Genomic DNA, 27883 nt, shown 5'->3' with positions numbered 1-27883 from the left:
CATCCGAGTCACCAGCCTCAGAAATCGCAAGTTAACAGCAGCTCAGATCAGAGACCAGATGAATGCCACACAGAGTTCTAGCAGCAGACCCATCTCTAGAACAACTGTTAAGAGGAGACTGCGCGAATCAGGCCGTCATGGTCAAATAGCTGCTAGGAAACCACTGCTAAGGAGAGGCAACAAGCAGAAGAGATTTGTTTGGGCCAAGAAACACAAGGAATGGACATTAGACCAGTTGAAATCTGTGCTTTGGTCTGATGAGTCCAAATTTGAGATCTTTGGTTCCAACCGCCGTGTCTTTGTGAGACGCAGAAAAGGTGAACAGATGGATTCCACATGCCTGGTTCCCACTGTGAAGCATGGAGGAGGAGGTGTGATGGTGTGGGGGTGTTTTGCTGGTGACACTGTTGGGGATTTATTCAAAATTGAAGGCACACTGAACCAGCATGGCTACCACAGCATCCTGCAGCGACATGCCATCCCATCCGGTTTGCGTTTAGTTGGACGACCATTTATTTTTCAACAGGACAATGACCCCAAACACACCTCCAGGCTGTGTAAGGGCTATTTGACCAAGAAGGAGAGTGATGGAGTGCTGCGGCAGATGACCTGGCCTCCACAGTCACCGGACCTGAACCCAATCGAGATGGTTTGGGGTGAGCTGGACCGCAGAGTGAAGGCAAAGGGGCCAACAAGTGCTAAACACCTCTGGGAACTCCTTCAAGACTGTTGGAAAACCATTTCAGGTGACTACCTCTTGAAGCTCATGGAGAGAATGCCAAGAGTGTGCAAAGCAGTAATCAGAGCAAAGGGTGGCTATTTTGAAGAAACTAGAATATAAAACATGTTTTCAGTTATTTCACCTTTTTTGTTAAGTACATAACTCCACATGTGTTCATTCATAGTTTTGATGCCTTCAGTGAGAATCTACAATGTAAATAGTCATGAAAATAAAGAAAACGCATTGAATGAGAAGGTGTGTCCAAACTTTTGGCCTGTACTGTATATATATATATATATATATATATATATATGTATATATATATGTATATGTATATATATCATTTTTCACGTCACTTTTTTACTGTTTTACCTCACATTTTTCACGTCACCTGCAACTCAGCTGGTCAAATGGCCGGTGGCTGGTTTCAGAACGTAAAGCACGTCATCTGTTTCAACAGCCAATCAGCTTGTAGTGAAGTCCACTGGTCTAGTCAAAATGACCACAGACGGCGTGTCCACTTGATGCAGCAAGTCCTCAGAGCTCTCTGTTTCCATCCTCACAATGTGCCGATGTTGGACAGTGGGTCACTGCTGCTTGCTGTATGTGCTAATGCCCCTCCACTCACATTCTCATTGACTGATTAACTGGCACTGGTTATTTCAATTATTGTGGCGTATTATGAGTACAGTCCATCTGGGCTCATTTTGTTTGTGTTCCCTTTCATCCCTACTACAAATGCAACTGTAGCGAGAATCTCACCATCACTATTCTCATTCATATTTTAAGAAGCTACAAATTATATCCAGCTACAAAATAAGCCTGAAAAGCTGGAAACCAGAACAGGAGCACAGAGATTTGTTGCGTTGAGATGATACACTGTCTCTTCTAGTTGCATTGGTGTGAACCAGCAGGTTTTTAGAGCACTGCAGAACGGCACATTGCAAATAGTTGCCTGTTTCTACTCATCTCTCATGAATCTTTGGTCTGAACTGGGCTTTCACCCAATGAGGGCAGTGCTGCAAATTAATTTGCAGGACTGCCACATGACAAATTTTTTGCTCAACATGAACTCGCTTTTCAGGCATTTAAAGGTAAACTTTAAAGATTTTCAACTAGCCCTGTGTCATCCATAGAAATAAAATGAGTAGAAAGGGCATTCAGCTGTTTGCTGTCATCATTTGATAAGTAAAAAAGGAAATGGCAATAGCTGATCATGACTGCAAAATCTCACCTCGGAGAGTTTGTGACTTGCCACTAGTTGGTTTGTATAGACGGAAGCTAGCCAGTTACAGTGGTTGCAGTGGCAATGGTGCACATCAAAATTGGCCACCACTCTGACCATCCCGCTATGTTGCTTTGAATGGGAATGTTCCTGCTCCTCTCGTTTTATTTCTATGGTTTCATCGTAGTGTGTGCAGTGAGTGCAGATGAATGATATTGGGCATTCTCACTGTCCTGCATGCTCCTTGCCCATCCACTGGCAAAAGTCCAACAGGTGATGAGAAGCACATCACCGACAATGTGAAATGCATCTGCTGGCAAACGAGTGGGGAGTTCAAGCACTCACGGCACGCACAAGGGAGAAGTCAAACACTGTTTATCTGCACATACAGCCCACACTGCGATGACACAAAGCTGGTTGTAAGTGGGCAGTTTCCCTGCATCTCAGTGGTTTAGCCAGAAACTGACGGCCCTTCCAGTTAGTTCATCTGTGCAGTTTCTCAATTGAATTTCCAAGAATGTTCTGTTGTATATCTTAATATACTTTATTTTGATGTAATAAAATCACATACTGCATATGAGTGAGGGGGTCGGCCCAGGAGGAAGTGCAGTCCAGTCTATCATTCATCGCAGAGTCAGGCACATTTGTAAGTGTCCTTGAGCAAGAGAAAGAGCCCCAAGTTGCTCCCTATCCCTATATCCATCACCACGAGTGTGTGTGTGTGTGTGTGTGTGTGTGTAAAAGGGAGAGGCAAATTGTAAAGTGCATTGTCTGTTAAAAGCACCATATAAATGTAGTCCATTCACCATAATATTTTATCCATATTACCCACTCCTTCAGTCTTCAACAAAAGACGTGTACCATGATACACTTTTTTACTCAACCTTATAGACTCTTTGGATATAGAAGATAGGTTTTCAAGCAAGAATCAAAATACATTAGATAACAAATGTATTTTTCTATATTCTGCATATTTCAAAGATACATGTGTGCAGATACACCAGTCAGCCAAAACATTTAAACCACTGACAGGTGATATAACTTTGATTATCTTGAAACAATCCAGTGTTCTGCTGGAAAACCTTTTCACCTTCAAGATTTCCCAGCAGGACACTGCATTGTAACAATATGCTCAGTGTCGTTCACTTCACCTCTCAGTGCATTTAAAGTCTTGGCTGATTGGTGTATATGAGCTAGACTTGCACCGGTTACAATTTTTTGGGCCGATACCGATTTCGGATTTGATGGCCAATTCTGATTTCATTTTTTTTCAAACCACTTTACAGCACGCAATATTTTCTAACTGTCCTTTATTAGAATATTTTAATCAAGATACAACCAGCTTTTCAATAATCAAATCAAACAAACAAACAAAAACAGTGACACAGGTTAAGAAACATTTTCCTTTTTGCCCAAATATAACTTCAGGTACTAAAATAAATAAGTCAAAAGGCACACATAAATAAAAACATAGATAAATAATAATTTGTGGTGTATAGCATTTGTGGGTAATTTCTTTAAAAGACAAAAAAGTAAAAATATCTCCTGTGGAAAATTCACACAGGTCTTCAGGACGCGCCCGCCATTTTGATGTGTGTGCGTGAATGATTAAGTTGAGAAGCCGCTCATGTTTCACTTCCTCACATCGCCCAAGCTGTGAATTGCACGTGCGTGTGTGTGCGCTGCTGATGTTACACGATGTCAATCATGCAGCGCGCCGGGAAGTTGACCGGCATTTTAAATTGGCATATTTTAGACTTACCGGCTGGTCGCAGGTCACTGGTTCCGAGCACTAGCAATGAATTGGTGCAAGTCTAATATGAGCACACCTTGATGCACAAATGCAACCTACATCTTTAAGCATCCCCATACATCACTGTAGACTGCTTCGTTGCACTTACTGCTTAAGGCTTCCAAGTGTTTTCCTGATCTTACAATACAAAAAAAGATGATGACAGGTGCCAGCATCTGCCCCTTTGATTGGAAGTACACTGAGTGAGAGCAACCCGTGTTTAACCACAGACTGACACACAGCATTATTTTGCTGCATTGCCTGGTGGTCTAAGATTGCCTGTTGTCATGGCTTTTTGGTGGTTGCATAGCAACAATACAAAAATCTGTTCTGTTGCCTGTTAAACGTGCCTTTAGTTGAGGGCTGACCCAAGTGCAAACACAACACCAGCGTGAGGTTACTCTGAATCCTACAAGTCTCCATTGCTAAGTAGTTTGGCAGCTTTACAGGAACATGTAGGAAGGCAAATCAAGCCCACTTACTGTAGCAGCTGCTTTTCACTCACTGATGAGCTTAATGACTAATGCCTGAATCTTCATTTACAACACGAGACCAAATGAGGATATGTTTCTAAGAGGGTCAAATGTGAATAATCGAGTGTGCCGTGCATATATTTGCATACATGACATATGAACGGAGGAGGATGTACTTGTTGTGAGTGACACAATATCCTCCACTAAGGCTTGCACTCAGAGAGAGAAGGAGAAAAAGCACAGTGGGGTGTATGTGTGTGTTTCTTTCTGTGTTTTTATCTGCATGTACATGTCTGGGTGTCTGTGTTCTCTCAGTTGTAGTTAAAGGCATAAGTTGGGCTTGAAACACCTATCCAAAGTTCTGATGAATCTTCAGAGTAATCCAGGGAAGATTGTTGAAGTAGACAAGCAGTAATTACTGTGGTGGCATCTCACATGTAAACCTGCGTGCGCTATGCTTTTCCACAGGTTTCACTGCTTGACAGCATGTCTCATTGTTACTGCAGAGTGTTGCTCTGTAGTCACTGAAATGCTGCTGAAACACTGTGGGAACAGCTATAAATATGCCAAGTGTCTAATATAACCTTTCAACCAAGTTTAGTCCAGTTCTAATAGATGCACCGACATCTTGTTTTACCTGCAAATCACCAAAATGCTTAGAGAGTGCTGATATAACCTGCTTCAAACCATACTCTGGATAGGTTTCTGGAGCACAAGAAAGAGTGTTTTACAATTTCATATGGTAAAGATTTTTATAAAATTGCAGTTTTTATCTGTTTGATGTTTTACAGTCAAAAGTAGTAAAGTTTGCATTAGTCAACCCTGTCTCCTAGAAATTATGTTATGTTATTACACAACTAATTTGAAATAGCCAATATGTTTTAAGGGAAACGTAGTCTGAGCAAATTCCATTTTCTATAAGCATAATAAGGTAATGCTGTAAATTAGAGTACTGACTTTTGAAGTGCTGACTTAACGTTTATCACACATTCATTCACTTCAGAGAGACACTGATCAAAGGGGAGCAATAAAATATCACGTTAAATGCAGAGCAGCTTACCAGATCAGTTTCTATCAAACTACTACTATGAAATTGAATTAAAATTATTAAAAAATGTTAATTAATTAAAATATTTCTTCATTAAGTGGTCAGATAACACACTTGGCCAATGGCTTTGGACAACCTCACACCATAGCCTCTGTCAGGCCCATTTTTATGTGTCATATCAGGGCTGTATTAAATTAGAGTTGACTTTCTTTCAACATAGTTATGCTGAGCTACATATTTGCATGAACTCTCCTAATTTACACTGTGTTTTCTGAGACATCTCTGAGGTCTAACAATGTCAGATTTGCAGGTTTGACAGCTTGATTAAACACATTAAGTTATCTTTTATCACTGCTGCTGTTAACCAATTTTGGGGGGAGTAGATTTGGTAAATATTGTTAGTATCTCTCTCAATCTGTCTGTTTCTGCCTCCGTTTCTGTGCCGATACAACAACACAAACATCTATGACATTATCCACCTCCCTCTGCAGAGACAGCGATCCTCAGCAGCCACTGATTCTGTATAAAATGCATGGAACTGTTGAAACTTGTTTATATTGGACTAGAGTGGATTGTTTGGTGAGTAACAGATTGAAACATAATTATTTTGTTCCAGAAAAAACACGCCTACTAAACCCCTGGAGAAGAAAGTTATTTACCTCAAGGAATCTATTTTTTCCTGTCTTGAATTTCTGGTAAAATGTAAAGGCGAGTGTACTCTGAGTTTGTTGGTCATAAGAGAGCTAATTTCCTAGTATGCCTGTTTGGATCACAGTCTTTTCATGTTTCATTTAATTTTGCACATATCACAATTACTTTGTCATATATTATCTTAAAAATTGCCAAGTCTCTATACAGGGAGATTCAATCACAGAGTCCGTTAATGTTCTGTTTTTATTACCATTCTGGTGGGAGCAGCAACTCTGTGTGATTTAAAGACATTTTTATGAATTTACAGAAAGATTGCAACTTAAATATGGGTATAGTTACTTTGCTGCTACATGGATTTAGTACTTTGCAAATCAAGAGACATTTAAGTAACAGCGGGGATAATTTGGGAGATTTTTTCAATTTATCGGACCAGACAGTAATATAGCCTGTCATCTCAAGGTAGAAACGTGTGAAGAAATAGAAATAAAACTTAAAAGAATGAAAGAACAACATTCAAAACAGATAAAAAAAACAAACATAAAATAACATGCATCGTGGTGTATTCAAGTGAGTGTAGGTGCTGTTGAAACAATTGGTACACGAAATCTGAGGGTGCTTTCACAACTGCCCTGTTTGGTTCGGTTCAGTCGAATTCAGGTTTATTCACCCCCTAAGTGCATTTCATTTGGGCAGGTATAAACACAGCAATCGCACTCTGGTGCACACCAAAACAACCAGACCCAGAACTTCTTTAAGAGGTGGTCTCGGTCCAGATACAAACCAATTCTGGTGCAGTTCATTTGTGGTGAGAACATCTTCCAACCTTGATCTGACCAGCTGCAGTCTCATCACGCATTCTTGGGTTAAACATGAGCATGTTACAGTCCTGGAGGATTATTAATGTGCACCTCCTCCTGTACTGCCTTAATATGCACATTCAGCACATCCAATGCATCAAAACATTGTTTTCTAGTTGGAGCCGTGCCTCGTTTTCAAACTGTATGGTTTGACTAAAATGAACAATGACAGCAATATAGTCCACGATGAGCAGCGCTAAAATCAACCTGCGTAGCTGTCCCTCTATTGTGACATTAGAAAGTGTCACATTTATCTTGCAAGTGTACTCTTCTTCAACGTTTCGTTTACTCCCTGGATTTTTCTCGCATGGAAATTCTGACCAATCAAGAGCAGCTTTCTTGCACTAGGCATTTTATCTGGTCCACTTGTAAATGCTGCCGTGAGAACACGAACCAACTCGCGGCAATTATGCAACTTTGTAAGAAAATCAGTCCCTGATTCGGACCAAAGCAAGCAAACTCTAGGTCTGAGAGCACCCTACAACACTTTACCAAATTTAGCCCATTATTAAACTACATGCTTGATTGTTTGTTTGACCCTCGACAAATCTGTTGATGCTCACTGTCAGCTTGTTTTCTTGCTTCCTGGCCACGCACACGACTCTTCACATCCAACTCCTTCACCTTTCACCCTCTCTCCATCTGCCTTTCTCTCTCCTCCTCGCTCTCTGCCCCTCACTACCTCTCTCTTTCCCTCGTCTTAGTCTACAGTCAGGATGTTATCTGTCCTACCCTCTAAAAAAGTCATGGTGTTCTGCTCCTCTGCTTTGTGGCTTGATGTCTTACTCCAGCTCACGGGGGGGCTGGTCTCATAAAAGTGGAAAGGGACAACTCTCTCAGCTGCAGTCTTGAGCTCGCCACATTAGTTATTCCCTGGGAGATTTTCTACGTGCTCTGCATCAAATTTGTCTCTCTTCTTGAGTCACACGCACACACATTTTTATTCCTTCTCTTATGTTCCTGTGTTCCTTCGGTCCATCTTTCGACATGTCTTTTTTTCATTTGTTCATCATTACATTATTTTTCTCTCACATTTGAGCTCTCTTTTTCCCTCGCTCTGATGTTGCATTCCTCTTTTCTGTTTACTGTCTTTTTCCTCTGCTCACACTTGTCCTAATTTACCCTGTTTCCTGTCATTAAAGGTTCTCCCCCTTGTCTCTGTCTTTACATCTTATACCTGATATTTGGCCTTGCTTCCCCTCTTTTCTTCCTCACTCTTCCTCTCTTTACTTGCACTCTGCTGTACTGTGTATCCCTTCAGAGCTAGATACAGAAACCTCCCGGTTGGCCCTGTCAGCCAGTCCATAGCTCAGTTAGCAGCGCTGATCGATCAGTGGAGCTCCTGAATTCCCCTGAAAGTCAATTACTAACTTACACATTGGAGCTATTTTGGGAAGGGGGGAGGGAAGTGTAGGGATCATTAACTAGATAATGTCATGACAACCTTCCCCAGCTATCCAGGGCAGAGCAGGCACTGCCTGTGGATATGCAATTTGTCTGGGTCATCAGAGAGTGGCACAGAGCATCGAAGGATCTTTGAACAGATGTATATAGATTTACTTTTAAAGTGGGATTAGTCTTTGTAGTTGGAAATGTTTTCTTTGTCTTATTCATTTCCTTAATGATCAGATACATTATGATTTATGTAATAGCTTTGCAAATTTTAGTCAGTATTTTATGAAGGCGAAGTTCTTGGGCTATTTTGTATTAAGACAAGATTCAGCGCTGATGCATTTGAAAGGTTAGGCTCATTTATTCTTCTTCTCAAGGTTGTGGTTCTATTTCTGTATCCGGTAAAAGAAAATTCTTCTACACTAACAGAATTGCTCAACAAAGGTAGACATGTCGCAATAAAATATGATTTAATAACAGCACTATTCAAAAGACTCACTTACTGTTAAAATGAATTTTTAAAAAAGAATCGAATGATAAATCTATACAAATAATTTCAAAGGTTATAAACATGAAAGTGTACATCTGCCTTTATATACCTACAACCTAAATAAACAACTGGTATAAATCTAAAGTTATATGGCCAAACATGCTTTTTTTTTTTTTTTGTAGTCAAATATATTTATTGACTTTTCTTCTTTTTATAAACAACATTGACCAGCTCAGCACAACACTGGTCTGCACAACCATCAACATAAAAAAAAAAATGTATACATTTAAAACAGTACAATCCATAGGCGCAGTGTCTATAAGTCAATCAAGCAAAATGCCTGCAAGTGTTGAAGCTAGTGTTGCTTTCGTCAACGAAAAATATGACTAAATATCGTTGTCAACAAACCTTTATCACATGACGAAAACGAGACGAGACGCAACGTAAATGGTGGTCATGTGACGATAACTATAATTTATTATATAATGCAATATTGTTGATGAATAAAAACAAGACTAAATGTGGTTTACAAAATAAAACCTCTGCTAAAGTGTCTCTTCATTTTCGTTGACCAAAACGAGACGAGACGAAATAACATTATAATGTTTAGTCGCGTTATTATTATTATTATTTTGCAGTATTTCTGTTTCCTAGGCCGTGCATCGCACTGCGCAGACAGATTACAGCCGTGACGATATACAGTACAACATCACTCCCTCTCGTGTGATATTGCTTTTATACAACAGCAGCAACAATAAATCTAGATGAAATGTTAACAAGAATTGATGAAATAAATTTATTTAAATTATCATAATGTTAGGCAACGGCTTGCAAGAAACACAAACTGCAGTATGTAAAAAGGAAAGTTCCCCCAGTCTGTCGCCAGGCAAGGCGTGACAAGAACACCACCAGTATGTTAAGCTCACAAGCTACTTTGTATTTACATTGATCTGCAACTGTGTAACTTCATCCAGTTCGGCTGTTGAAACGTTGGCAAACCTGGATGTTGGCACAGCCGGATTCAGCTTCCACTCTCCCTCATCCTCATCAGTACCTCATCAGATGATCATTGATAATTCCTGACCGTGTTCGCTTAATTTTTGCTCCTCTCCAGTTTGTCGAGATCAGCTGATGTTCCACAAACACACCTGGAGGTCTGCACAGAAGAGTCCTGGCTTTCCTTTTCCTCGTCCTCTCCTGACGACCACTCATAATTTAATTCAAATGTAATTTTGGGGAAAATATCCATCTTCTTGGTGTAACGCTAGTGTCAGTTTGCGTCAATGTAGCAAGCATGACAGCTGGTTAATTAACGGCTGTATTTATATTTATTACACGGCTCTATTAAATGCTGTATTCTGATTGGTCAGTCGCGGCATTCAGAGGTCTGATATTACTGTGTAATGACCGTTGCTATGTAGCCCAGCGTTGCTAGGGATGCTGCCCTGACAAGGAGATTCAGCCGTTGCCGGCAGGGCAGGGTGCGCGTCGGGGTTCTATTCCCCTGTCGGGAGTTATTTTCCCAGTATTCACCGGCTCATTATACATTATCCCTTACTTATAACACCTGTGAGCGGAGTGATTTTACTGTTACAAGTCCCAGTGATGTTATACTCTATATCAGCACTCACGGAATGACTCTCGTCCAATCAAATTACTCGGTCGGAACTAACTGTTGTATAAATAAATATATATTTAGCTCTAACTAGGAGCTAATTTAGAAAAGAAAATTTTGGTTTGGTTATACTATACTAGGTACTTATACTGTATTGACTGGGTATAATAGAATTGCATTACTAAAAAGAGACTAAAATACAATTTTCATTGACTAAAACGAGACTAAGATAGTCATGGATTATTCTGACTAAAATAAAACTAAATGCTCAGACTTTTAGTTGACTGAAACTTGACTAAACAAAAAAGAGTATGAACGTGACTAAAACTAATAAAAACTAAAATGACAGTTTGACACAAAGACTAGACTAAAACTAAAATTAAAACAGGCCGCCAAAAACAACACTAGTTGAAGCCACAGTTTAGTTTGAGAAACCGAAGTAAGGAGTCCATATTTCCACGAATCGTCCATTTGTGTCAGTTTGCCTTAGAGGGTGGCTTGTCACTTATCCATGACAACAAGTTATGCCTCCTTGCAGCATATGCATGATATCATATAAACTGTTAGAGAAACCACAATAGCATCTTGACACAGGTAACCCAGGAGTAAATGGACAGGATTCATTCACAAAGCAACACCAAGAATTTTCCCATGTCCTGTAGAATGTTGACCCAGTGTGCTTGAATTTTAGGACAAAGCCAAACGTAATGTGTATAAGTTCCTACTGAGATTTTGCATCCCCGATGCTTTTTAAGAATTTAACCCTTACACCTGACAGTTGGGTTTCCAAACCAGCCTGTATAACCGTAACATAGGATAGACTCTATTGTAGGGCTTGGCAATGAAAATCTTAAAGTGACACTTAGGTATTTTTGAACCTGGACCATTATTTCCCATGTTATTGTTTCTAAGTGACTAAATGGAGACAACAATTTTTGAAATTGGCTCAGTATTGAGCGAGACCTCAAAACAGCCTGCAATGTAATCTCTATGGACAATTGTGCCCCATCAATTTAGGTCCATTAAAAGTAACTTTTCTTTACCTTAACCTCCAGTCTGTTTGTTAGTGAGTGTGACCAAGTCTCGCTCATGGAGAAGTCTAATTCTGAATTCTTGCAGACTTCTCCACATTCCATTTGAAATCAGCTAAATATTCAGCCAGGACTTAGGAACTCTGTTAGAATAACACAAAGCTTGGTTTTCTTTACTCCAACTCTTCCCGGCTCTCCTCTCTCCAGCTCTCATTATTGTTGCCACCATTGTTTCCCCTGCAACGGGTCACCTATCGTCAGATTTCAGAATGACACTTCTTCTTCAGCTAGACATGGTCACAATAACAAACAGACCAGAGAAAGGAAAGGAAAAATTTCTCTGCAGGGTCCTTTATGTAATGTTGTCAGACACTAATAGTCTGAGCCTGTCACTGGCAAAATAAGCACTTTTAATGGACAGAAATTGACAGTGCATAATTGCCCATAGGGATAACATTGCAGTCTGTTTTACCGCTGAGACTGCAGCGGCTCAGTACTGGCCCAGTTTTAAAAATTGCTGTCTCCATTAGTCACTAGACATAAAAACAAACACAAGGTTTCCCTTTAACATTTAAACTGTCCCTTTATTACATATACCCTTTTTCCATTGTCTCTCTTGGCCGCGCCGAGTAAAGCGATGCTGCAGCAATTTGTGTCAGTTCAGACGCGCCATGCCACGCCACAGTGGAAATGGACCTTCTCTGGAGTAGGTCCAAAAACAGGGCTGCCTGCCTTCAAGCAGGTAGCTGTGGCATCTCGCTGACCGCAGCCAATTCCCGACATCCCCCCTTCTACTCCCCAGGAGTGCGCAGGAGACCAGAGAGAAAGGCGTTTTAAAAGTCTCTGTGTGTTCAGCTCTCGGTACTTTTTAGTAGCTAACTAAATCTCTGTGGTTTAGAGTTTAGTTTCTCTCCTGCATCCTGTCTTTCCTTTAGATATCTGCTTTAATTTACTGTTTATGTTTGTGTAAAGTTGCTGCTTGAAAACTCGAATTTCCTTATGTTGCTGCTTCACAATAAAAGTTTATACGTAAGAAAATAACGACTTTTATTGTGAAGAATCTATAGGAAATGAAATGTGTTATTACCTAATTAGCAGAACTTTGTTAGCGTCTTTTCTTCAACAAAGGCAAGTCTAATAACGGTGCAGCGAGGAAGAGTTAAATCAGAAACAGCCACAGTGAGATGTTGATGATGAGCTGCAGACAACAAGCTCTTACTGTACCTCTGCAAACAGCTCACCTCCAACAGGTAAACTTCTTTTACCTGCCCTGCTGTGGAAAAACACATGCAGCAAAAATATCTAGCCATCGACCAGCCGGCCCAAATCAAGCCAAGCCAAGCCAAGCCAATCCAGCCCATGACTGACGAAAAGAGGTAATAGATCTAGAAAAGTGACATTAACAGCAACCACTATATTGTCTAACTAATATTACACACCTTTTTTCACAACATAAATAAGGCAGGGCATTTTCTCTCTTTTCTTGGTTTCATAATTGTAACCTTAGTAGATTTGGAACGGCATCAGGATTAATTTTAGCACTGGTCTGTCTTTCGTGGAGGTAGATATTTTTTTTTTAGTATGACCTTTCAGGCAGACATTAAAAGTGAAGACTATTACATCAGCTGAAAGTTTGAAAGTTTAGACTGACCTCATACAGTATGAAGAGTTGGCACATTTGTTGGAATTATTTAGACACTGCTGCCCATTTTGAATTTATAGAACATTTCCTGTTTGATTTGGTATGTATTCAGCAGTGTGACAGCCCTACATTGGGGGCTGTGAGCTGAAGGTTATCTTATCACCGCTGTCAGTGTAGTAAAATGAAGGTGTTCATTCCAAAACCAGATAAACACAGTGCTATCTGAAACTCACCGGTCAATATTTCAACAGCAGACTGGAGTCAGCCCTCAAAAACACAACTATCAGGTCCACAAAAGTTTCAAGATGACTTAGAAAGTTTATAGAAACCTATTTTCTCTTTTTTTAGTAGCAGTTTTTTAACTCTGGAATTAAAATTAAAAATCTCCAACTGCTTTTTTTGCACCCGAATTCCATTGTAGCAGCATTTGCTTATTTACTGTAGCTATCAAAAGCAGCCCTGTCCTTCACAGTAGCCAATGTTTTATTTGCCATAGTCTATTAATTACAGTTTGTACTTCTAATCTGACTGAACTTTGAAGAAACAGTCCTTGCCAGCAAACTTTTAAAACTGTACACCTACTTTTATACCTCATAAGAATCAATATTAAGTCGTACCAGCTGCCCATCTGAACAGCCAGCTGCTGCAGAAAGACACAGCAAACCACACATCTTACTCCCATGCACTGTATTCAATTTATTGTGAGATGTGGTCTAGTTAAAATGCATAGTACCACCTTGGAACCACCCCTCCAAGCCATGTCAGATCAATGCATTTCATCCCTCATCTGTCCACATGGCACTCAAAGCCTGTTCTGCCACCCAAATTACTGCTCTGCTGAACTATAACTTTGTTGGACCTGGCAGTGCACTGTACCCAAGGCATTCTGAAATATCACCGACAGACTGAGCTGTCACCCTGGATATATCTATCACCTGGAGAGCCATGTGAAACAGACAGCTAATATCCAGGGGTCTTTTACAACAGCGTTTGTCAAAGTCTGGATCCGGACAGGAAGTTCCGCACAAACATTTCAAAGTCTGCTAGCCATCTACTTGAAGCGTATTTGGACAATGAAATATTGCTCCATGTGGGTGTTGAGATGAAACTTTGTGGTGATACTGGCCTTATCACTGTTTTTCAGCCATTAGAGGTTGTGATAGAATTGATAGAGTTGTGGCACCAGAGAGGGAGCACAAGTTAGGAAATTTAGAAGTTTCTCAGCACAAACATGCTGGTGGTATATTAATGTATACTACATGAAACCTATATCAACATAGTGAGTGTAGTTTATCTTGCAACTTAATTTGTGATCCGAGAGCAGCTCTGTGTTGGACAGATGCCATGGTTGGCACTGCTTTCCTAATTATGGGAGCTTGAAGAAATAAACAACCCCTGTTGTGAAAGGACAGTTTTCAAGCCTGACAGTAACAAGATGATTGGTTAACATAGTTTGTGGCTAAATGAAATTGGTTTTTAAGTGAATAGCAGAAACACACAAATCAACTGATTGAGTTATAAGCGCAGGATCATCATGATCACATATCATTAAGCTCTATTTCTTTGCAACATCTAAAACCACATCATTAAGATGATGCCATCATGATGACTGCATTTCATGCGGATTTTATATTTCCCAGCAGATGCTCATTTTATTTTGACTGGAATAACTACATTTCTTTGGAAAGCCAATATTATCAGTACATTCATCAGAATATTTATTGTACTGAGTGGGATATTACTGATTTGACATAAATAGATATGATGTATATAATTTTGTATGTTCAGTTAATTCATATAGGGGAAATTGCTCACCAATTTAAGGAGCATAATTAGTCTGAATTGCTCTTTCTTTGGTGTTGTGTTTTTTCTTTGTGCTTAATATCCTGTACTAGTATTTATTCTGCAAATCCCAGCAGCTGTATTATCTATCAATGTTCATTTTCCAGGCATAATGACAGATTTAAATTTCCCTGCTCTTGTCTCTCTTTTTTATTGTTGCTCTAATAAGATCCTTAATGGTGTCATCTTTTTTTTTTTTTCAAGCATTTCGGCACTGAAAAGTCACGCAGCAAGGGCAGTTAATAGCATCAGTCCAGTAAATGCCTTGTGTGAGATTTGCTCAGTGTTACGCTTGGAAGGCTCCATTTAGATTTCTATCAGGCGTCTGTGTCTCTTTATTTATTGAGCCAAGTATATCCTGTCCCCAGCCAGTATTGACCCAGGGTCACACACTGACATATATCATGTCACTGCAGGCGTGCCTGAGCCCCACATTTACACAGTATCTCCACAGCATACTTCTGCTCTTATCCCAATATTATACCTATTCATTGCTGTCAAAACTGACAAAAACACCATTATTTTTAAGCATATTTTGTGAGTACAGAGATTTTGTTTTAATGGAGAAAGTTGAAGAATTAGACGGTGTTGTAACTTAAGAAGAAATAGAGTTAATAGTGAGGATACATGACACTTGCAGAGCCCATTCTGCTGCAAAGACACTGTTTTATGTCTAGTTAAAACAACGTAAGTTTAAACTGACAATAAGAAAAATGTTCAGTAGATGACAAAGTTTCCAGACTGTAACTATGACTGTAGATTTTGTGCTTGGCCACACAGCTTGGCGACAGTCAGTATTTATGGCGCCAAGGGGAACCAGTGAAGAATAATTCTTAATTTGCCGTAAAGGTGAATTGAATTGGATGGCCATTTCAATGAACATAAATTTCCCTTAATGAGAAGAATGATATTTGGCTAGCTGCGTGTCCTCTGACACGTGGTCTTTTTTCATACTGGATATCCTTCACTCCCGGACAGCTGTTTATCCTCCCTGGTCCACTAGTAATGAGATGGATGCTTGCAGCTTGGCTACAGTTCCACTACATCAGCACACTCATTCTGATTTGTGATTTTCTCTGCTTCCTTTTTTCCTCTATCTTGTCATTTTTCTAAATCTTTTCTTCTTACTATCATCTCTTATTCACCTCACTGTCATCTGTTCTCCCTCTTCAACACTAATCATTTCTCTTCATACTCTCATTGTAACAGAGGTTGTCCAGCTGAGCCTGGCAGAGGATCAGCAGATCAGTGTCTCCACGGTAACAGTGGGCCTCAGTGCTGTCCTAACCTGTGCCATCCAGGGGACACTGCGCCCACCAATCATCTGGAAGAGGAACGGCATCATACTGAACTTCTTGGATCTGGAGGATATCAATGTAAGTGCATGCTTTTGTTCTCTTCATCATGGCTGGTGTAGTTTGCTGCTGTCATTAATGATGGTGGAACTGGAGTTGATGGCGATAGCTACAAAATTTGGGAATACAGTAAAAAGTGCACAAAAGAAGCATCTAGTTTGCTTTTCTAGCACATAGGAAAAAAATGTTGGCCTCCATGCCAACATCCACACAGGACACTGTGAAAATATTTATGTATTTTGGCAGATGACAAAGTTTATGTTATGCTGAGCCTCGCAGACACCAAAACCATGAATTGCCTTGAACAAGAGAAGACATGAGGAGGGGCTGAAAAATAGTAGCAAGAAAAAAAAACAAGGAAGGAAATCTAACCAAAAGAAACATTTTACTCCCCAGCCCTCTTCATTAAACTGTAGAATTTTCTGCTAGCTTGCTCAGTGCTTAATGAACTATGTGGGCATGCTCCTGTTTAGACACATCTGCACAGGTGACAGCACAGCGCTGGCCTTGCTCTACCCACCACCGGATCACAATTCACTAATTGCATGTTAATGAGCGGCCTTGTTGGTCTGCTGTGATGATGAGCCGATAAACAATGTCAAGTGTTAAGGTGGAGACTGGAGGAGAGGCGATGGCAACAGAGGTCCCTCGGGCTCTTGACCGTGCATAATGAATTTCCACAGAACACAGTGATCTGAGTGGAGGATAGAGAGAGAGGCCCTGTCTGGGTTTGGTTTTCTTTTCAGTCAAGTCATAGATTAAACAAAAAAATTTTCTGTTAAGTAATGAGAGTGCCCAAAAAAAGTCCATAGCCAGAGTCCATTAAGGGCAGAAGATAAACATTTAAATACAAGCTTCGCTTTAGAAATGTATTAATGTACATGCTACAATACATTAATCATTTATCTTTAAGCATATGCTGTGTTAATATGAAGCACTGGATCTATAGCACATATCGACAGAAAAGTTGACTAGTCAGCAAACATTATACAGTGCTCACACTAAGAGGCTTGGGTGGTATCTATTTTTTCACACGTTCCTCATATTTCACCAGGGTATTCAGTATAATAAGACAATATTGTGTCTTCAGCGGTCCCTGTAGAGCAGGGATGGTCTATATTCAATGGTATAATCATTAAAAAGCAAAAGCAGCATGTGTATACATTCAGCAGGCTATACTTTAAGGAGCTAGCTAGCTAACCCTACACTTTTCAGGGTTTGATTTTGGTTTTGGAACAGGGAAAAAACGTATATCTTTTTGCAGCCTCTCCAGGTAAGAAGTGTCATGAATATACGACGTGCCCCAGGCATAATATTTAGCTCGAAATCAACAAAACCAGCCTCAAAATGGAAATCTGAAATGATTGCATCAGAGTCAAAGGATCACAGGATTAGTCAGTTGCGTCTGGGGCGGGACTTAGTGAAGGGTCAGTTGTCTAACCTAAGATGCTGTGTTTCTACAGTGATAGCAGTTAGCCTACTCAGAGTTTGCTATATTTAAATAATAATAAGCTCTCTTTTTGTTTGAGGACCCAATGACACTTGTCTCTGCGATGTATACCAGCACATCAGTGAGCTGAACAGAGTCCATGGCCTCTAGTTTCGCAGACTGGGCGAGGCGGAGGCGCAGCGCACCTGTGCATCACCAACTGGGTGTGGCCAGGTGGATTTTGCAAGTTTGGCACACCGTGCAAGCTGGCGCAGCTAGTCCTCTTTCCCACCTCCGTCCCTCCTACCTGCGCAAGTCGGAAAGAGGGAGGAGAGAAGGCGTGGAGTGGGTTTTACACACATTACACCAATCAAATGAGCCCCTCTCCTCGCCCTTAATTGCCGCGCGAAGGCGTAATGAGAGTTTACTCAATTTGCCATGGCAGAAGAGAGCAGCAGCGTCAGACGGCCAAACTTCTCCCAGGAGGAAACTGATGTTTTGGTCCGGGAGGTCCAGGCTCGCAGTGTCCGAATATACGGAACTGTGAGCAGACCTCCACGGGCTGATGATGCAAAGGTAGCCTGGGAGGAGGTCACCACAATTGTAAATTAATGTTGCCCGGATACACTGAGTCGATATAGAGATACATTTATGTGCTGATTGCAGATAGTTGCATTGAATAGTGGTTTTTTTGGGTATTTATTGCATTGTTAATGTGCCTGACATTCTAGAAACCTGCCTGTGAGGTTTTGGTGATGTGTGCGCACTGTCCGCCGGTCAGCCAAACTTCCACTACACCGGCTGCACTCCGCCTGCGCTGAGAGTAGACCTGGTTTCAGCTGGCGAGCTTTTAGCGCACCTTCGGCGAACCTTTTTGGCACGAAATTGTCACTGCGCCAAGCTGGATCTGTCGACACCTCCCCCTGCTGCGCCACCACACCCATCTCAGCGCACCTCGGTCTGCCAAACTACCAAACTGAGCGCGCCTTGGGTTGCGCTGCTCGAAACTAGCTCTGCGCAGGGTTCGCCACCCTGCGCCGCGCCGGGAAACTAGAGGCCCATGTGTTAAATGACATCAGCTTTTGTAGTTGGAAGAAGTCATCTCATGATAAAGCTACATGCAGCAATACTCTCCACCACCTGCAGTCACCATCTCTTTAAGTTCAGCTGCCTGTTTAACCAATAAAGACTGACCTCTTGTGGTGCGTACTGTGCACTACAATACAATGCCACAATACAGCATCTCCGTATCAGTTTAATAGAAAGCGGAGCATCTGTATGTGTGACCGTATTGAAAATTATACCTTTAAAATACCTGCTGTACTATTATGTCTTGATACCACCCAAGTCTACACACTACACTACATTACTACAATGATTCTATGCAGTCTCATCTGTTATAATAGTGAAATCGCAGTGAAATAGAGTGTCAAAGAGTAACCAGAAACAGTGAGTGGAAAATGAATACAGAACTTGTGTTCTTTCTTCAACAAGTCAACTCTGAACAATGCAGGTCAAAGAGGTGCTGGGTGAAAGGAGGGAGGGGGACCTTACTCTCCTGTCAAAGTCCTCTCAGCCCACCATTTTCCTCTGTTGAACTGTCCTGAATGGAAACAGGCTTGTTTTCAGACGTTTCATTTGACAGTGATGAAAAGTTTTCTGCACTCTGGCATATAACCCCTAAACCTGAGAGCTGAGCCTCCATTACAATCAGTCTTATTTGTCTGCTCTCTCAAAGTCTCTTTTTGGTCTTTGTTCTCTGTCTGCCTCTCTCTGCCCACCTTTCTCTCCACTGTATTGGTTTTCATTGTGTTTCTTTCTGTCTGTTTTTTTTTTTTTTTTTACTTTCAATCAAAACTTGGTATTTTACATTTTGAATAGAGCTATGTTCTCCACAAAGTGACTTCACTGTGTATATTTGGGGGTTCAGACCTGCTTCACCACGTTTGATTGCATTAGAGCAAAAAGCCACAGGCTGTATTACAAACAGACACAGACAGAATAGCCATATACTGTAGCGACTGCCGCCCATCAGCCAAAGAGTCTTATGTCCGAGTGAGATTGGAAGCAGATTCATTCAGAAATGAAATGAATTATGTATATTTCTTTTATTAAAAACAAATACTACACAGCTACTTTCATTTGCATGCACATTGCTACCACTTGGTAAACATACAATGAATGTTGCTCTTAAGAGTATGCATGCGGATGTTTATTGCGTCAGTACTATTCTGTGTATGATGAAAAAGCAAAGATGATTACTATTGGAGAATAGGTCAAAGGAGACATGGATGAAGTGCTGCATCTGAAATGCAAAATTTCAGAGAGTGACTTAAATTTTATTCATTTGAATGTAGCCACTGGGCATCTTCCTGTATTATTCTTCCACCTTTTCCCATTATAAAAACCTATAATTTAACCTGAATGAAAATAACAGCCTGTAATTTCCTGGTATGAGATTTCTCCTAAGACCATCAATACATTTCATGAACTCAAAAATTGACAACTGTTCCTATTATATGAAGAGGAGCTGTGCAGATCAAAATCTTTCATTTACATTCATGTCTTCATGAAAGACACTAGCCAACCAGACACACTGCAGGCTCACAGATCAGACAAAAGACAACTTATTGATTTTTAGTCAAATTTAGCAAATTCATAAAGCCCTGTTTCCACTGAGCAGTATGGTACGGTACAGTTCAGTTTGGTACACTAACTGTTCTGTAATGTCCCCATTTTTGGTCACCTCTCTGTTGGGGTACCTAGCACAGATCCAGTGCTAAAAGGTGGAGCTGTGAACACTGCAGTCCGTTGATTGGTCAATAGCAGACGGTCACTCTGCTCAGGGCCGAGCTGTGGCTGGTTTTGAAGCTCATGTAACCACTGGAAAGGATGTTTTGCTGCCTGTTGCAGCAGCTGGAGTCTGAGAAAAAAATAACTTCATTCACTGGGCCGACTGCTGGTGACTTTTAAGGTGGAACGTTAGCTTGTAATGTTACTCAATGCATGAGCTGACGACGTGAATCCATCAGCACACCTTAAATTTCACTGTGACAACTTCGACCATTTCATTACTTTTTAAATGACATACGCTTTTAGTAATGAGTCGATTTCCAAGTGTTTGTACATTTTAATTTCAACCAGGACTGCATATGTCCCGATCCTCACTCGGAGGAGAAAAATAAAAGCATCGCAGAGCATTGTTCCTGTGGGCTACAGCAACACTAAACCCCTGAGCTTGCCTGAGAAGGACTAAATGCACAAAGCTGCTATTTTTAAATATCCCATGGAGAGGGACTCTCACTGCAGCCTGTTTTATTTTGTTCAGAAAATGTTGCCGTGCAGCCTCGTTCTGTGGACAGTAAACGAGGTGCAGACTTCCATCTGTGTCACCAGTAATAAGGGAATACAGTGAGTGCTGGACAGAGCAGTGAGTGACAACAACCCCACCCACATTTCAGGGTACTGTTTACGGTGGAAACGCTACGGTCTAGGTACCATGTCTGAAGGGTTACTTTTGGTTACCATACCGAAAGTGTTTGGTGGAAACGGGGCTTAAATGAGCCCTCACACTGCAGTCAAGCTCACCTGCTGAGCAACAAGTGGGCCCACAATAAATTCTTTTAACATATCAACATATCAGATCCTATGTTTTACTTGTGATACTTTCAGTGCCTTTATCATCTGTGATATGAAATCACCAGATTAGTGCACAGTAAAAGAAATAAAACCCTGCTCACCCTTCTTTAATGCAATTTCAATTTGGTTTGAACTAAGTGTAGTCAGCATAAAGTCTGATGGTTAACTCACAATATGAGGTGAGATTTCAGAGCACCTCAACTGATGATTTGAATAATTGCTGTTGAGGACACAGCCCTACTGATGCTCCTTTTATCACAGCAACCACAACTGAGAGTTAAGTTTTTAGACTGAATTATATTTGGCGCAACCTGCCAGATATATTAAAGTCATACTTTTTAACCCAAATGGCCCATTCTGTTTTAATTGCCCTCACTAGTGCAGTTGTATGTCTCACCTTAATTGTAAATTCTGAACTTTAAAAGCTGCTTAAACTCCCTCGTCTATCCTACAAGAAAGTCATTTCGCATTCTCCTGTCACAAAGCGACCCTCTGTCAGGTCACATTAATTTCTAGAGCCCTCAGACTGGAAGCAGCCGTTTGTGGTTTCCGTGTCACGACAGAGCTGCATCAGGACATCTGCTCTGCCACTTGGTGGGACAGCAAACTATTTAATGCCTTAATCCGCCCTAAGCTGTGGCTGGAACCCCCTGGTGACTGCTGCATGCTGCACCAACAACAACCAGCTCCATTCATCAACCTAATGGGCTTTATATTTTTAACCCTTGCCATTTATCAGGCTGAGGCAGCGTGATGAGGGGAGAGAGGAGGATCAAATCCCCTAACGCCTGCTTCAGCTCAACAGGGAAACCATTGATTCATGGTCTCTCTTCCCTTTTGCATCACTCTTTTTCTCTCTTGTCTTTTCCCATCACTCCCTGCTGCTGTGTGCCTCCTTTCTCCTCTCCCTGTTCTCTCCAAGCATCCTTATGTATTCTATCAAGCTACCTTCATTTCTCCCTCACTCCCTGTGGCTCCTTCCTGCACCCCATTCTTCACCGCTATTCCCTCTCCTACACCTCCTGTTCTTCCTCTCCTTTCTTTCCTCCCGTTCCTCCTCCCTTCTCCTCCTCTCCCTATCTTGTGCTTTTTCATCCGCACCCCCGCCTTCTTCTTTCTTTACTTAATTTTCCTCTTCCATCTCTTTCCTGTATTACAGGACTTTGGGGACGATGGCTCCCTGTACATCACCAAGGTGACAACCATCCACATGGGGAACTACAGTTGCCATGCCTACGGCTATGAAGACCTCTATCAGACACATGTGCTGCAGGTGAATGGTCAGTAGTGGCTCATTTCTTACTTACAGTGGTGGACAAAATGCTTTAGTTTTGTTTGTGCTGCACTGTGGCTCCCCAGTGAAGGGATCTTTTTCTCATTGCCTTTCCTGCTTACAGTGAAAAACAGTTTTAGAACAGCTCCAAAAGCAATTAAGCCAACATGCAGTTGACAGAAATGTCTGGAAACAAAGGTTAACATAAATAAATTGAGTCCAGCGTTGTCATATGTGGTTCCCAATGTTTTTGTCAGCCTTTTCAGAGGGGCTCAAATACCCCTGTTGACCTCCAAACACAAAAATCCTTGAAAACACAACAAGCAGTGGTGGGTTCTTGACACATGTAAATCCATACAAGACATACTGATCCTGCAACTGACAATGTTAAGCCTTGTTCTCCATCTTCTCCCCATCTGTGGATTTGACCAATTGTGCCTATGTATTGCTATCACTTTATGTGGTGAAACCTGGACATTTTAACCATTTAGTTATCAGCCTCGTATACATTTCCTGATAACACAAATGTGTGTAGATATGATATATTTCTTTTTTACCATTTCGATTTTGTCAATATTTTTGCCATATTAATTATAGCTGCAGAAGTAGCCCTTGGGGTACAGGTAAACCTGGTGGGTAATACTGCTCATATGCGTAGAAATAGTAAGTTAAGTAAGTATAATTACTATATATAGCACTGTGTAGTACATAATTTATAAAGTGTTTTATAGCAGGGGAAAAAAGAGGAAAAACAAGGCCGGCAAAACAACAAAGAAGATAAAACAAAAAGTCTGCAAACCACATAATTTTGAATTTGGCTTCTTAGGGACTTTGAGGGAAACTGTTTGAAAAGTCAAAGAGCAACAGCAGCAATGACAATCGAAAAGGATCAAAGAGTGAATTGAAGGCCTCTCTACCACTACCAAGTTGTCAGTTATCCAATGCTGAATAGAGGAATACTTTGCACATCTATTTCCAAACAGGTGCATTGGAGAGGGACGAGCAGAACACGACTTGTAGAAAAAACTCCCGCACACTTGTCTAAATTGCTGCAACGTTTCGGTGACTAGACCTTCATCGGTTGGTCTAACGTCGCAGCATTAAAATCATTAGTTTTGCAAGTTAAACAGTGTGCCAGAGTTTAAGCTGTCCAATGTTACCATCACACGTTGTACTGTTTGTCACCTTTAATGAAGTGACAGGACTCACTGGGGTTTTCAAAAGCAGTGTTAATGCATTGTGTGAACATTTATATTGACAGTGAAAAAAATGAAATGGCGGCAAATGATTAGTAACGGATGCAATCTTGTGTTAAGGATTTGCAAGACCTAACGTTTATGAGGAGTGAGTGTTGATTGCGAGGCCTTTTTTTCGTACTTCATTTTTGTATTTGTCTCTTACATTATCACATCTTATCTAAGGCTGCAATAATGATTACTTTGTAGATAATAATAATCATAACTGATTATTTGTTTGTCTTTAAAAATGTGAAAAAATGCCCCGTATATTTTCTCAGATTGTCCTGTTTAAAAAAGAAAAAAAGACTGTTTCTATCATTTATGACAGAGACATGCATCAATCCTTACGTTTAAAAAAGCCTGAACCCACAAAAGTTTGGCATTTCTGTCAAAGCAATCAGTTTCCATATAGATAAAAAGTATCTGTGAAGCTATGTTCGTTTCACACCCACCTCACAGGATCTCAACTGTCAAAGAATTCCATCAAAGCCACGAAACCCATCACTGCATACATGAGGTTGAACGCTGTTCGTGTGCATGCAGCATATTCACCTGATTCTATGCAGGGGAGAAAAGCTACTTAAAGCTGAAATACATCTCAAAGCTACTCTCATGCTGATTTTGGCAGGCTGAACTTATCAAAGTGCTGTCTTGCTCATATTAATCATCTGCACAAGGGTCTTCCTCTCCCTTACCTTTAGAGTTGAGAGTTAGTACTAGGCATCTCTCCAGAGAAAATCCATGGAGGAAGAATTTTTAAAGCCTTCCTACCTGTAGCATAACAAATAAAAAATACAGCTTCCCTAATTTGTGTGCTTCTGTCTCAGGGTGGCAAAGAAAGGAAAATGAACTCAATTAAATCTCTTCTAAAAGAGACAATAGGTGTGATTGTTTTGTTTTTCTAAGATGCTAATTGAAAAGAAACACAGCTGAATTTTAGACCTTGAACCAAAGAGGAAAAGGGAGTGATGGGAAGGGAGTCATGGAGACAGACTCGGGTTCTGAAGGGCAAGTTATCAGCAGAGGGCAATTACCAAATGTTTGTGTGGGAGATTCGAGGTATTTCAAGCGAGATAGGACGGGGTGCGATAAGGTGGAATGGAAGGGAGCCAAGTGCCACATTAAACTAAGTGGACGCTGAGCATCGTATTGTGTTAAAGGAATAACACACATGCTTCTGTTTTTACTGTGATGAGAGGAATGACAGCGCTGCGGTTTCAGTGACAGTGAAGTACCCATAGTCCCAGTCTAGTACTCTTCTCTGTGTTATTATAGTACCCTAGAATATGGTATCAATGCTGTTGAAGAATGTTTCTGCAATGTCAAGTACATACTTGTTAAATAATAAAAGAAAAGAAGATTTTCTGTAACAAAGTACTGTTTTGATAGAAAGGCAGAAGAAGTCATATAACAGAGATAGATTTGACAGAACACATAAAATAACACAGAGACTTTAGACAGGCTGAAGGTGAAGCGTGAGTGCAAGTAGATGTACTTGTGTGGGCGAGGAAGAGGATATTGGTGTGTTACTGGCTAGTGTGTGTCTGAGTGAGATGTTGATAGATAACGTATGAGAAAAAATCTATAGCAGACGAAGTAGACATAAAATAGTGATACCATGGTGTAAAATATATCCCACTTAAAGTAGAAGACCTGCATTCAAAATCCTACTTATCTGGTGTGGTTGGTGGAGGTGAAATGTTATTTTCTTTATGTTAGACATTATATACATTTAGGTTGTTTAGTTAACTGGTTCCCAATGTAGATGGCCCCTCCAATGATCTGCACGATATGTCTGGGGAGTCATGTGGTAAATAATGCTAGACGAAAGAACCAAAAGGAAAGTTCTGATACAATAATTTGTTTATATTTTAGACTTTTCTCTAATCATTGCTTTTATGTAAACTTTTAGATAATTTGAACTCTTTGAGCCTTAAACAGTTTTAAAACAATCTGACAAGTTTAAAGGGGAAATGTCTCTTTGGTGAAACTGCCAACAACTCATAGACATCTGAGAGGAGGTTGGAAGGAGCTGGTTTAATCTTTAACAATGCATTATATTCTATAAGTTCATTAAAAATTGAATGTTGAAGGTCTGGGGCCGTATTCACAAAGCTTCCTAGTTCAAAGAGTTGCTACTGGTGACAAAATTTTAAGAAAAGTCTTAGAATTGTGACGTTTTCTTACAATTTCCCCTTAAAATTCAGACTCGGTCCTTGTAAAGATACAAGTAATTAGCAGAGCATCTTAGACCTTAAAAGAGCTCCTAAGGTGAAAAACTAGGAAAGAGAAATATTATCCAAAAGTTAGTTAATGAAAGGCTACAGATTAGATTGTGCTGGGATAATATGCGACTTATCTCATTAGGGGTACGCACACATTTCCCACCTAACGCTATAACACCAGAGATAAAATAATCACAACTCTAAGATACTCAGAGTTGCTCTGAGAACTTCCCTAAATCACTCCTAAGCTAGGGCTCCTTTCTAAAAAAAATTTACATTAAGTTAGGAGCGTATAGCGTTGAAGTTGCTGAACTGAAACTTCTCTTGTATGCTAAATGTGTAGAAGAAGTACGGCAGCCAACACAAAAACATGAAATACAAATGGCCCTATCTAGAGCCAGTGTTTGATTTGTCCATTCAGAGCTGATGTAGAAACAACATGGTGAACTCAACAGCTGTGTATGTAAAATGAAAGTAAGAGTACAAGTACAGTACTGGAGTAAACACATTTGGTTACACTCCAAAAACTGGTAACACTTAAAAGTATGTAATAAACTTTAAAATAATAATAAGATGAAACTGTAGGGAAAACAAGCAACATGCAACATTAATATTGCATTAGGGTTCAGGATCAAGGTTGTAAGTTGAGTGTGAGAGGTAATTGAACTCCTGGCAGGGGCAACCATCAGGATTTTGTCAGCAAACCCAATGTTGAGAGGTACCCAGCATCAAAACCAGAAAACGACATCTTACCTGTTCCTGTAAACTATTACCTCATATTTCATTTCCCCCCTCGATTCCTCCACATTCATTTGCGCTCTTCTCCCCGGAGGAGGTGGTAAGTGGTAGATATGTCCAACATCTATTTCATGCAGGACTCGAGCTGTAATAAAGCAGCCCCAGAGCTCTTGGATTCTTGTTATGTGTGAATATATTCCATGCTGGGGTGAGACAAATTCCTCTCTGCCCACTGCGTGTGTGGGTGTTTGTGCTATATTCCCCCAGGAGTTACCGTCTACCATGAAACAGTGTGTAATTAGGTTTTCACTCGCCTCTCTTCTCTCTCCCTGTTTGTGTCTTCGGTTTTGTTTGTGTTTGTGCGTCCAGTCCCTCCAGTGATCCTGGTCTATCCAGAGACGCAGGCCCAGGAACCCGGCGTATCTGCCAGCCTCCACTGCCACGCCGACGGCATCCCAAATCCCAAACTCCTGTGGCTGAAGAATGGCATGGACCTGCTGCCCAGATCCTCCAAACAGCTCTCTCTCATAGGTGAGGAGTTTTTGATTATTTTGGGAAGTGCTGTCAACATATTGTGCTTTTAAGCAGCTGCCGTGTGTCACACCTTGTTGGTGCAGTGTTTTTGAATTGCACTGTGTTATGTACCAACAGCACCGCAGTATGCCAACACTGCAGAAACCTTTATAAATTAAGACAATGCATGTGGAGCTCCGTCAAACTAAATCCTTCTTTCATTGAAAACTCAGCTGCAGTGTTTGTTGTTCTATTCATTGTCATTTCATACCAAGGTAATGAAACCAAGATTGCACTCACCCCCTTCAACTATCTTTGTTTTGCTCCTCCGACAAAATAAAAGTCCCTTTTCTTTAGGAGTGGATGAAGAAAGTGAGAGTTAAATTAAATATACTGTGGGTGAGGAGATGGCAGCTACTTATCCTGGGTAGAAGGGTATTTTTTAAGACACACTCTCAATATAAGAGGGAAGGAGCAGAATAGAGCACAACTTTTCTTTTTATGGCCCAGTTCTCATTAAGGGAGAGTTTATTGGCTGTGTGTGGGTCATTACCTGTGGTAATAGCCTGTTATCAACCCTCAGACACTCAAACATGGGAGGTTCTGCGAGGTTCAGCAACGCATAAACACTGCGGTGGCTATAGTTTCAGATTTGCCAGCTAATGTGGGCAATAGCAAGGGGCAGGAGTCCTAC

General features: G+C 40.7%; 1 protein-coding gene across 1 annotated transcript in view; it reads left to right on the top strand.

The window, feature by feature from the left end:
• Positions 1–27883, top strand: part of fstl4 (follistatin-like 4) — a 305040-nt gene that overhangs the window by 241915 nt on the left and 35242 nt on the right. The window contains exons 7-9 of the mRNA XM_049592891.1: positions 15989–16155; positions 22362–22482; positions 27046–27207. Of these exons, the coding sequence (XP_049448848.1) occupies positions 15989–16155; positions 22362–22482; positions 27046–27207 (450 nt within the window). The remainder of the gene's footprint in view (positions 1–15988; positions 16156–22361; positions 22483–27045; positions 27208–27883) is intronic.

This window comes from Epinephelus fuscoguttatus, linkage group LG12, assembly GCF_011397635.1.
Source record: "Epinephelus fuscoguttatus linkage group LG12, E.fuscoguttatus.final_Chr_v1".
NCBI classification, from domain to species: Eukaryota; Metazoa; Chordata; class Actinopteri; order Perciformes; family Serranidae; genus Epinephelus; species Epinephelus fuscoguttatus.
The sequence above is the reverse complement of the archived record's forward strand: the minus strand, read 5'-3'. Positions and strand labels throughout refer to the sequence as shown.